Here is a 12,924-nt window from a genome sequence, read left to right as displayed (position 1 = left end):
TGCTCATTTACTAGTGTGCTTGGGGTCATCATCTTGTTGAAACACCCATTTCAAGGGTGTGTCCTCTTCAGCATAAAGCAACATGACCTCTTCAAGTATTTTGACATATCCAAACTGATCCATGGTACCTGGTATGTGATATATAGGCCCAACACCATAGTAGGAGAAACATGCCCATATCATGATGCTTGCACCACCATGCTTCACTGTCTTCACTGTGACTTGAATTGAGTTTGGGGGTCGTCTTACAAACTGTCTGCGGCCCTTGGACTCAAAAAGAATTTTACTCTCGTCAGTCCACAAAATATTCCTCCATTTCTCTAGGCCAGTTGATGTGTTCTTTGGCAAATTGTAACCTCTTCTGCATGTCTTTTATTTAACAGAGGGACTTTGCGGGGCATTCTTGCAAATAAATTAGCTTCACACAGGCATCTTCTATCTGTCACAGCACTTACAGGTAACTCCAGACTGTCTTTGATCAATCAATCAATACATTTTTTTATATAGCGCCAAATCACAACAAACAGTTGCCCCAAGGCGCTTCATATTGTAAGGCAAGGCCATACAATAATTATGTAAAACCCCAACGGTCAAAACGACCCCCTGTGAGCAAGCACTTGGCTACAGTGGGAAGGAAAAAACTCCCTTTTAACAGGAAGAAACCTCCAGCAGAACCAGGCTCAGGGAGGGGCAGTCTTCTGCTGGGACTGGTTGGGGCTGAGGGAGAGAGAACCAGGAAAAAGACATGCTGTGGAGGGGAGCAGAGATCGATCACTAATGATTAAATGCAGAGTGATGCATACAGAGCAAAAAGAGAAAGAAACAGTGCATCATGGGAACCCCCCCAGAAGTCTAAGTCTATAGCAGCATAACTAAGGGATGGTTCAGGGTCACCTGATCCAGCCCTAACTATAAGCTTTAGCAAAAAGGAAAGTTTTAAGCCTAATCTTAAAAGTAGAGAGGGTGTCTGTCTCCCTGATCTGAATTGGGAGCTGGTTCCACAGGAGAGGAGCCTGAAAGCTGAAGGCTCTGCCTCCCATTCTACTCTTACAAACCCTAGGAACTACAAGTAAGCCTGCAGTCTGAGAGTGAAGCCATTGATCATCCTGGAGCTGATCAATGGGTGAGCCTTTGCCATTCTGGTTATTCTTATATCCATTTTGATGGTTGTTTTCCATTTTCTTCCACGCGTCTCTGGTGTTTTTGTCCATTTTAAATCATTGGAGATCATTGTAGATGAACAGCCTATAATTTTTTGCACCTGTGTATGTTTTCCCCTCTCCAATCAACTTTTTAATCAAACTACTCTGTTCTTCTGAACAATGTCTTGAACGTCCCATTTTCCTCAGGCTTTCAAAGAGAAAAGCATGTTCAACAGGTGCTGGCTTCATCCTTAAATAGGGGACACCTGATTCACACCTGTTTGTTCCACAAAATTGAACTCACTGACTGAATGCCACACTACTATTATTGTGAACACCCCCTTTTCTGCTTTTTTTTTTTTTTTTTTTACTAATAGCCCAATTTCATAGCCTTAAGAGTGTGCATATCGTGAATGCTTGGTCTTGTTGGATTTGTGAGAATCTACTGGTACCTTGTTTCCCATGTAACAGGAAATGTACTCAAAACCTGGATTAATCTTTTTAGCCACATAGCACTACTATTATTCTGAACACTACTGTACTCCAATTTAGTTTTGTATAAAATATCCACAGTATATGTACAGAACACATAGTACTGTACCATCTTTATTTGTAAAGCACTTTACTACAACCAAAGCTGACCCAATGTGCTGTACACTAAAACATACAGTTAAACCATTAAGGTGTATATTTAAACAAGTTAATAAATAAATATAGCACACACACAGACAATAGTATGCAAAGAAACATATGTTTAACAAACAATGAAAATGAGGGGCCTATAACATCTGACACATTTCTCAAGTCTCTTTTGTATAAACTAGGTCATTAATATAAAGCGTAGCAGATAGGAATCAACAAAATAATATAAATGTAGCATGAAATTGACAAATATGATTAGGAATCAACAAAATAATATAAATGTAGCATGAAATTGACAAATATGATTATTTGAAACCGTGTGATTCTCACTGGATGAGCAGCTTGACAGGGGAAAGAATTAATAAAGATGCATTCAAAGGTCAAGGTCAACCGCTTACCCCAGGTAATGGGCAAGGCCCATGACCATGTTCAAGCCAAATTTGGAGGCAAAATGTCAAAAATTGCAACCAGAAAAGTTTATTTGAATTTAGTGTTTGACCTTCCTGTGACCTTAACCTTGATCCTTTTGTGTACTGAAAGGTACCATACTAGGGTTGCTATATGTGAAGTTGCAAGAGTGCGATGTAAACTGAGCTGCACAGCGAGTTGAAGGTGAAAAATTCAATGATTCTAAACATACTGACAAACATCTTGCCAAAATATATTGGGGGGGAGTTATCCGGGGGGGAAGATAAACTGTTACACCAGCAAATTTATGACATCCCAATGTACAACCCCAATTCCAATTAAGTTGGGATGCTGTGTAAATGTAAATAAAAACAGAACACACACACACACCCCTTCAACCGCTTAGTCCAGTTAAGGGTCATGGGGGGCTGGAGCCTATCCCAGCAGTCATAGAGCTCGAGGCGGGGTACACCCAGGACAGGACGCCAGGGCCACAAACAGACAAACAAACAGTCACACCCACTCGAAAATCCTCTTCAACCTATATTGAGTTGAATACACCACAAGACAAGTTATTTAATGTTCAAACTGATAAAGTTTATTGTTTTTGTGCAAATATTTGCTCATTTTGAAATGGATGCCTGCAACATGTTTCAAAAAAGTTGGGACAGTGGTATGTTTACCACTGTGTTACATCACCTTTCCTTCTAACAACACTCTAAGCGTTTGGGAACTGACGACACTAATTGTTGAAGCTTTGTAGGTGGATTTCTTTCCCATTCTTGCTTGATGTACAACTTCACTTGTTCAACAGTCCGGGGTCTCTGTTGTCGTATTTTGTTCTTCATAATGCACCACACATTTTCAATGGGCGACAGGTCTGGATTGCAGGTAAAAATAGTCTTAATACTGCACTCAAACATTTATTATTTGTATATTATTCCCACCTAACTTTGACAGAGTTGTTGTATCTTCTCAGCAAGTTCCAGGCAGTGTAGAATTCTTGTTTTCTCTCTGTGGAGCTCCTCAGGGCTCACCTGACCCAGAAGCTTGGCAGAGAACATGATCATGTCCTGCATGAAGATGCCCACAGTCTCTTTGGGGGCAGGAGGGATCTGGGTCAGAGTGCCTGTGTCAAAATTAAAGTGTATGCTCTTGGCCCTGGGAAGACCCGGTCCCCGTTCCTCAATCCACATCAGAGGCCTAGGAAGGAAACAAAGGTGTTTGCAGTCACTAATTATCGTAAAATCTGAATTCTGAGGGTGGGGCTGGAAACTGTCACAGCTTCAGTACATCTTGAAGACGCTGCGGCTTGTTGGGTCTGTATAAACATTTGTTTACGTATTCTTGTTTTAACTGAAGCCAATTATAAACAAGTGGACATTTTAAGTAAAAGATGAGGACAGCCAAACTGTTCTCTGAATTTGTGGGAGTGCACTTGTACAGATGGGGACTGACCAGCCACATCTGAGTGCACACAGCACAGCAAACCACCTCCCAGCTGCTGACCAGAGACTCACTGACTGCTGCAAATGACGACTCAGTGCACACGATGTGTCACATTAAGAACAGAGACCACAGCCAGAACAGGTATATTAAGAAGTACTACACTATCTACATACACAGTTACATAACAAATAACTAAAAACAACACAGAAACGGTGACACGGTTTGTGCGCTGAAACGACGGGGTGTGTCCGCCGACAGCAGCAGCTGTTGAAGTCTCTGGTACTGGACGTCCCAGCTAGGGAACACGTACCGTGTTTTGAAGGACATGACCTTACAACTGTCCACTGACACGCGTGCTTTCTGTCCTCACCTGGAAATACATAAAAAGATATATCTCTGTTGTGAAGGGCTGCAGCGAGCAAGCGTACGGCACGCACATTGACAGGTTACCCCAGGTGAAATGGACCGTCTGATCATAACGCGCAGCATGTGAGCTGAATGTCACGTCACCCATGTGACCTCTGTTCCACATGATGCGGTGTTCGTCCTGCGGCACACTGTCCACAGGTCACGCCCAGCAGATGTAGACATGAAAGCGCACTGCTTCATTCATGTCATGTCTGTAATCATGGGTCATCTACAGAGGAACAGACGGTTCATACTTGTGTTGTCCACTTGATAAGAGGGATTCAATAAAATGCTATTTTTTTTTTTTGTTTAAATGGTGTGTGGTTTTATTTTTTCCTCCACAGCAGAGGCACGTTGTGGTGCAACACCTTCCAGCTGGGTTTTTTTTTCTTTCCTCCACAACAGCAACAATTACTGTGCTTTTTTTCGCTGTAATTAAAGATTTCCTCTTCGTCTACCTAGTCTCATTTCTCTAAAAAAAAAAAAAAAAAAAAAAATGTTTATCTCCTTGTTGATTTTAGGCATTTTACACTCTGGTTATATAGAACAGCGATGGTAGTGCAGTGGTAAAGTTTCCATCTGTTAATCAAAGCTTTTGTAAATTGCAGGTTTGAATCCCGCGGGTGGCATGTATTTTGTTTTTTTTTGCTTTACACAGCAGCTGCATGATGTGGTTCCACACGTTTGATGTTTCCGTGCTTCACTTACTTGGGCTGTTTGGCTGTGATTCCTACTTATTTGTGCCATGCGTGAAGGGGCCCTAAAAGTAGTCATACAAATGTAGGTTACTGTCATCCATCTCACCCTGAACTTTCATTGGCTCGTTTATTTGAAGCATGTTCTGTCCTCCTGACTTCTCTTCACGCACGTGCTTGTGTGTCTGCACTCAAACTCAAACACAGTCTCACCTCTGATCAGCGGTTAGCAGTTGTGCAGTCATCTTGGTGGAGTTCTCACTGGAACTTTGCTCCAAAGTCGCAGCCGTTACAGACAGCTTGCCAAACAAGTCAACCAGCCAGGTGAGGCGAGAAATGCCACTGAATGATGGGAAACCAAATCCAGGTTTCATAACTCCACCTTCAACAGAATTAATTATTTTTTTATTATTATAAACATACATAAATTCTGTTTGAATCTAAATTGAGTTGTTTTTTTTTTATTCTGAATTTGAGGGATTGTTTGCACATATGGCTGCTGTTGTGATCTACACTGTGACTCACAAACCCACCGCTGATGATGGCGGACTTTCTTAAAAAGAAGACCTGACAATTCAGCTACAATTTGCCAGAAGGGACATCTGAGATGCAAGCCTAGATTTGATGTTTGGGTGAAATAAAATCCTCCTCTAACACTTCATCATGAAGCTGTATGTAAAACATGCACTATGCACAAGCTAGAGAAGCCTATAACTTCTTCTGGGTTGTCTGGGTGTCTTTCCTCACTCTTCTTCTTGCATAGTCACTAAGTTTTTGAGAACTGACTATTTCATACAGATTTACCATAGAGTGTCATACTGTTTGCATTTCTTTATAACTTATGCAAATAAAGTCCAAGACATATTCAGTGACTTGGACTTTCGATTCGTTGCAGGGACACCATAGGTCACTTCTTGGGGTGTCAACTTTACAAACTTCCCCATTTAGCACCAGGACACTGACAAAGAGGCGTGGGCCAAATGTTGGCCATCAACTAATTTCTGTGACCTTTTGACCTCTGGTGGCCTACTCGTTGACCTAATTTGCATTTATTATATATCATGTGAAAGAGCATTTAAATATCAACATGTTGAGTGGTAGTTTGTTGCTGTGGACCTTCAGTGCGAGGAGATATTACCACATTTGTATCTCTTACCCCAAAACTTTTTGGAATAATAAACTGTGAACTGTAAATTGTGAATGCTGAAGTAAACTGGATAAATAGGTTAGAACCAGAGCAATAAGAGTTTTGTAAACCAGAGTCATCCAATGTGTGTATCACCTAACAGTCAAGGAGGGCATGCCCGCTTTGGCATGCAACTCACAGTGGTGGGTGAGGCGGCAACCACCGGTGACAAATCTCAAGGCACAATGATACAGCAGGGTCAAGGACTGTAGACAACTGGTAGAGGCACACCGATAAATGACATTGCTGTAGTCTAATAACGGCAGGAAGGCAGTTATTAGGAGTTACCAAGCACTTAAGGAAAAACATGACTTGTTTTGATAAAGGAAGCCTAGCTTCACCCTTAATTTGGAAATTGAGTGTTTAAGATTTAAAAGAGCTCTGTGTCAATAGTTAATCTCAGATACTTGTAGCTGCTGACTAGCTCAAGAATATTACCTCAGGCAGTTTTGACTGAAGGTATAATCTCCAAGGAAAAGGGTGATTTAGAGAAAAACATTATTTTGGAATTTTCTGCATTCAAGACTAGTTTGAATTTCTCCAGACGGTTGTGCATTACATCAAAAGCAGACTGCAAAAATTCTAATGCCTGTCAGCAGCAATAGATTACGGTGCCATCAGCATACAGATGATAGAGGGGTTTGGGTCATTAGTATAATGTGTGAACAAAATAGGTACCAAAACTGAGCCCTGAGGAACACCTTTTGTTACCTCAAGGAAGCAGAGTTAACACCAGCCATCTAACGCACCGAGTCCTGCTAACCCAATAGTCTGCAAATCAAGAGACCGCATGTGTAGAGACACTGTGTTTGTAAAGAATTTCTAAGAAGAGACTGTGATCCATGGTATCAAATGCTTCCAAGAGAACAAGTGCCTCAAATAAATCATTTAAAACTTTTAAAATAGCTGTTATGGTGCTATGTTGCTTCCTAAAAATCAGACTGGAAAGGGTTTAAAATGTTATTTGATTCTAGGAAGTCCTTCAATTGATCACACACCAACTTTTCAAAACATTTTTGCCAGACTGCATAATTTTGAAATCTGTCTGTAATTGTTCACATTTGAGGGGTCATCTCCTTTTAGCAGGGGCACGACAAAGGCAGATTTCCAGACTTTCAGGAGTTTGTTCGTGCTTAGGCTCAAATTAAAGATGGTAGTCAGAGACTCGGCAATCAGGTTTGCAGCCACTTTTAGAAAAAAAATGGATCCAAGCCATCAGGATCAGCCAATTTTTTGGAATCGAACATCTTCAATGCCCTACAGACCTCAGAGACACAGAGGTTTGAACTGAAACGGACAGTCAACAGGAAGATCTCTTAATTGAGCAGGTTCAGTATTTAAAGCACTTTTAGGGCCAAGGTTGAGGGAATCGAACAAATGTCCTACTTTAATGAAATGTTCATTAAAGTAATCTGACATGGCATTATCAGTCAAATTTGTAGAATCTTTGACCAGAGAACTGGGCTGATCACTAGAAGACGTAGCACCAGAAGCAGATCTCACAACCTTCCAGAACTTTTTGGGGTCTTTTAAATTTTGAGTGATTTTGGATGAATAAAATTCAGATTTATCCTTCTTACGAGGTCTGTCAATAAAGTAACGGTCCTTTTTATTTTTTTCAAAAACTATATGGATTTCATTCATATGTTTTTACGTCAGACATGCTTGAACCCTCGTGTGCATGTGAGTTTTTCCACGCCTGTCGGTGACGTCATTCGCCTGTGAGCACGCCTTGGGAAGGAGTGGTCCCGCCCCCTCGTCGGATTTTCATTGTCTGGAAATGGCAGAATGAAAAGGACTTTTTTTCCCATCAGAATTTCTTCAGAAGCTGTTAGAGACTGGCACCTGAAAACCATTCAAAAAATTTATCTGGCTTTCGGTGAAAATTTTACGGGCTTCACAGAGAATAAAGACTTTAACTACAGCTTTAAGGACCCCTTTAAGGACGCTCGGCGTGCCGTGCTTCGAGCTGCAATGACGCGGCACAAGCCACCGGACCATTTCTAAATGGATGGCTCTGTGGATATGAGACCGTCGTGTGCTCTTTCTCTGGTTATCACAAGAGCTGGACATCAGCCATTTTCTGGCAGATTTCACTTTTAACAAGAGATTTTGTCATGGAAAGCCGCGCGGAGGCTTCGCGCGTCACGACCGATTCGCTGATGAAGCGAGACAAAGGAACACCTCCGTTTTGGAGTGATAAAGGATAAGGTGGGATATGCCCAGCTCTCCACAATTTCACTGATACTTACTGGACTGATAAGCATTGAAAGCCGAGATAGACATGTCCAAACTTGTCCTCTGACATGCCGAAATGGCGGTGTTCCTTTGTCTCGCTTCTAAAGCGAATCGGTCTTTACGCGCGAAGCCTACGTGCGGCTTTCCATGACAAAATCTCTTGTTAAAAGTGAAATCTGCCAGAAAATGACTGATGTCCAGCTCTTGTGATAACCAGAGAAAGAGCACATGACGGTCTCGTATCCACAGAGCCATCAGCTTAGAAATGGTCCGGTGGCTTGTGCCGCGTCGTTGCAGCAGCTCGGAGCGCGGTGCGCCGAGCATCCTTAAAGCTGTACTAACAGACCTTATTCTCTGTGAAGCCCGTAAAATTTTCACCGAAAGCCAGATAAATTTTTCGAATGGTTTCCAGGTGCCAGTCTAACAGCTTCTGAAAAAATTCTGATGGAAAAAAAGTCCTTTTCATTCCGCCATTTCCAGACAATGAAAATCCGACTAGGGGGCGGGACCACTCCTTCCCAAGGCGTGCTCACAGGTGAATAACGTCACCGACAGGCGTGGAAAAACTCACATGCGCACGAGGGTTCAATCATGTCTGACGTAAAAACATATGAATGAAATCCATATAGTTTTTGAAAAAAAATAAAAAGGACCGTTACTTTATTGACAGACCTCGTAATTAGGAAGGTGAATTTGTTGCAAAGCTGAGGAAAAGTTATCCAATCAGCCTTTGTTTTAGTTTTCCATGCCTTGGACCAGGCATGGTCCCTTTCTTTTAAAAGGTTTCAAATTCGAAGGAAAATCAAGGATTGTTCCACCCCTTAATTCTGAATTTACATAGTGGAGCATGTTTATGAATTAGCTTCACTAATTCATTATAGAAAAACTGCCAGGCCAGCTCAACATCAGCTAAGATATTGGATTCCCCTCGATTTTAGACAGATCATGTAAGACAGCCTGTTCGCAAAAATGTTAAAGTCTCTTTTAAATAAAATGTATAGTTTGGTTTTGAGTAGTTTGGTATTCCTGACTACTGCAATCGCACAATGATTCCTCAGATCATTCCCAAAAACCCCAACTTTAGGATATTTGTGGGGGCATTTGTTATTATTAAATCATATGCTTGATATTGAGCCGAGTCGGACTGTCAATTCAATGATTTAGCTTTAGTGAGTCAGATTTTAGGTTGAGGCTGAAGACAACCAATCAAGATTCAGGTCCCCCACTAACATAAGCTCACCAGGGTTTAGCCCTGAGATACAATTATTTAGCGAGCTGAGGTGGGCCTGTATCAGCCCATGAATGTGAAGGACTGCCTCTGCTGGAATTCAAGTTTCAATGCCAAAAGTTCAAATTGTTTGATAATCGATAGAGAGGAGAGTCGCACTGAACCTGTTCTTTACATAAATGGTTACACCCTCACCTTTCCTGGGGCAATCACAAAGGAAAACGTAGTTGTTGATAGCAACATCGGAATTTGAGACCGATTTACTCAGCCAAGTCTCTGACAACACGAGGATATCAGGTTCCGTACCCAGATTCATACTAAATCAATAATGATGACATTAATGGTCAAATAAAGGACAAATCTGTATTGTAAGGGACGGGTGGCAACCCTACCAATAGGTAGTAGGACAACAGTTGATGTGAAACCGAATGGTCAGAAGCTGATGACCGCTTTCACGGTCTGTATCAATACTGAAAATCAATATCAGAGCTTCTGTTCTTCTGCTCCACAGGAGGTTTCTGTCCTCCCTGAGTTTGTCTTAGGACACCTGCGTTCAGAGATGTCAACCTTACTGCAGATAGGGCAATGAGGTTGCAGGTTTCTTTGTAACCAAGTGATTTCACTGATTAACAGCAGATGGGATGAGTCCATCAATGAGGTCACCTGGTGGAGTTGGTAGTTACAAAGTCTATAAAAGTGCCCTGATCCAGTCGTGTCTCTTACCGGTGAAATGAAGCGTCCCGTCCTGCAGTGTTTTCCCTGCCACTGCTTTCTTCAGCTCTTTGTAGTCTGCTGTCAGTAGTTCTATATGTTCTTCATGAAGAGTCAGTCCTGACACACACACACACACACACACACACACACACACACACAAACATCTTTTGGCTCGAGTCAGTTATACGAGGTCTGTGATGATGTCCTTTTTATTTTTTTCAAAAAATAAATAGATTTGATTCATATGTTTTTACGTCAGACAAGCTTGAACCCTCGTGCGCATGCGTGAGTTTTTTCACGCGTCGGTGACGTCATTCGCCTGTGGGCAGGCCTTGAGTGAGGAGTGCTCCACCCCGCCCGTCGGAATCTCTGAATAGCCGCTGCGGACGGCGCGCGTTGCTTTATCAACATTTTTTCTGGACCTGTGAGGGATATCCGAGTGGACACTATTTGAGAAATTAAGCTGGTTTTCGGTGAAAAGTTTAACGGCTGATGAGAGATTATGGGGTGTTTCTGTCGGTGTAAGGACTTCCCACGGAGCTGGACGTCGCGCAGCGCTCCAGGCGCCGTTTTCGGCCTGTTTCAAGCTGAAATCATCCTAATTTAAGGCTCTGTTGACCCAGGACGTCGTGAGAGAACAGAGAAGATTCAGAAGAGGCCGGCATGAGGAGTTTATGCGGACATTCCACTGTTTAAGGACATTTTGTAATGAGACGTGCACGCAAATTCGCCGAGTCGTTTCCGTGACGACTCGGTGAATCTGTATGCGCCGCGACAGGAAAAACACCTCCATGTTGAAAACCATTTGTAAAATTCAGGCGGCTTTTGATGGCTTTCAACAAGTGAGTAACAGAAATTGTTTAACAGTTTGGGCATGTTCCAACTTATCCGTTAAGGTTTCCAACGGAGGTGTTTTTCCTGTCGCGACCCCCCGCGGTCGGGTCCGGCCCAACATGCGACTCTGCCCGCATGTTCTTTCATTACAAAATGTCCGTTAACAATGGAATGTCCGAATAAACTCCTCATGCCGACTTCTTCTGAAAGTTCTCTGTTCTCTGACGACTTACTGGGACAACAGAGCCTGAAATGTGGAAGTTTTCAACTTGAAACAGCGAGACGCTGCCGCCTCGAAGCGCAGATCGCCGTCAGGCACCGTGGGCCGTCCTTACGGCGACACTACCAGACCAAAATCTCTCATCAGCCGTTAACATTTTTACCGAAAACCAGCTGAATTTATCGAATGGTGTCCACTCAGTTGTGCCTTACAGTTTTTGAAAAAAATTTTATCAAACAAAGCAGCAGTCTGAGCCATTCCTAAACAATGAAAAAAAACGACGAGAGGGTGGGCGACTCCTCACTCAAAGACTGCCCACAGGCGAATGACGTAACCGACAGGCGTGAAATAAAACTCTCGCATGCCCATGAGGGTTCAAGCATGTCTGATGTAATCACACGTGATTCAAATCCATATGGTTTTTGAAAAAAATAATAAGGTCCGTTACTTTTATCACAGACCTCGTATGTTGCGTTCATGTTTTAGCAGCACTTAACATTCACGGGTGATGAGTTCCCCTCACAGCTTTACATGTTGTCCAGTGCCCAAACAACAAGATAAATCAGCTTTTCTCTAAGTTTTTTTCTTTTTAAACACATTTAATATATATATATATATATATATATATATTTTTTTTTTTTTTTAGAAATGAGTAGCACCTTTTTCCTGAGCCAAATTCCAGAGATCCAGTGCAGCCTTATAGCTGATGGTCATGGGATACTCAACACAAACATGCTTCCCTGCCTGCAAAAAAGTCCTGAAAACACAAGCAGTGCCAAGGATTACAATTATGACAACAGGAATTCTCATCAGTGTGCAGATTGTTCACTTTTGTGGAGCACAATGGGTCACAGCATCACATTCGCTTTCAAACCTTCACAATGGGTTCGAACAGCCTGCAGGACACTCCCCCTGTCCACATGGGGCGTGTCCACATGAAGCCTGTGTCAAGGCCCGCATCATTTTCCAGAATATCAGGTGAGCAAAGAGAAACGAGGCCTCACTTGGGTGAAATCACGACTGTTTCTTTTTGAGTTGTGAATCTTGAATTGACAGCATCTTTTTAGAAGTGAACAATTTGACTCCTAGTTAATTACAAAGGATTTTTATACACAATATCAAGAAAGAAACGCGCTCTTTTGGAGACAATATAAAGACTTCCTCAGGGGAATAATGCCTCTTCAATTGTTGAATGTGAAGTGTCTGTTGTGCCTGAAGGAGCTCTGTTATGATGTTTGTGGTTATTATGAGGCGTTACTGCACCTCATGTATGTTGAAACATATGAGAGTTTTCCCACGCCGTTGTCCTCATTGTTTACAATCCACTGGCAGCAGATGCATCAAGTGCCAGTGACGACATCATCGCTGCAACAGCAGGGCTGCAGAAGCTGCACCCCAGTGCTTTCATTGCCATCTCTGGGGGTTTTAAGCAGCAAAGTCCTTCAACTAGGCACCTGTACTCCTCCTCTCTCTCCTGATGCATCCAACAATGGCTGTATCATCTGCAAACTTCTGAATATGACACAGCTCCAAGCTGTAGCAGAAGTCAGAGGTCCCTGGCATGCTCCAGTGCTCTTGATCACAGTGTCATAATTTGTGGTAATTAAGCTGTGGTGTCCCTCAGCCTGACATACTGCGGCCTGTCTGTGAGGTTGCAGTATGTCACCGACATCCAGTTGTGTTGGATTTTCCAGCATATTTTCAACTTGAGCCCGAGCCAGATGGTTGTTCCTGAATGGTGGAAAACTTCATGTCTGGTT

The 12,924-nt window shown here is 42.5% G+C and overlaps 2 protein-coding genes across 2 annotated transcripts in view; one reads left to right on the top strand and one right to left on the bottom strand.

Annotated features, from left to right (window-relative positions):
- Positions 1-8,906, top strand: part of LOC117521504 — a 56,571-nt gene extending 47,665 nt beyond the window's left edge. The window contains exon 6 of the transcript XR_004563954.1: positions 8,896-8,906. The gene's annotated coding sequence lies outside the window, so the exon portion shown is untranslated. The remainder of the gene's footprint in view (positions 1-8,895) is intronic.
- Positions 3,111-12,924, bottom strand: part of blvra (biliverdin reductase A) — a 47,637-nt gene continuing 37,823 nt past the window's right edge. The window contains exons 4-7 of the mRNA XM_034182820.1: positions 11,824-11,921; positions 10,120-10,227; positions 4,958-5,126; positions 3,111-3,395 (exon numbers count right to left, since the gene is read on the bottom strand). Of these exons, the coding sequence (XP_034038711.1) occupies positions 3,140-3,395; positions 4,958-5,126; positions 10,120-10,227; positions 11,824-11,921 (631 nt within the window). The 3' untranslated portion in view covers positions 3,111-3,139. The remainder of the gene's footprint in view (positions 3,396-4,957; positions 5,127-10,119; positions 10,228-11,823; positions 11,922-12,924) is intronic.

The sequence above is a fragment of the Thalassophryne amazonica genome, chromosome 12 (genome assembly GCF_902500255.1).
Source record: "Thalassophryne amazonica chromosome 12, fThaAma1.1, whole genome shotgun sequence".
In the NCBI taxonomy this organism is placed as follows: domain Eukaryota; kingdom Metazoa; phylum Chordata; class Actinopteri; order Batrachoidiformes; family Batrachoididae; genus Thalassophryne; species Thalassophryne amazonica.
This window is presented reverse-complemented; position numbering and strand designations above follow the sequence as displayed.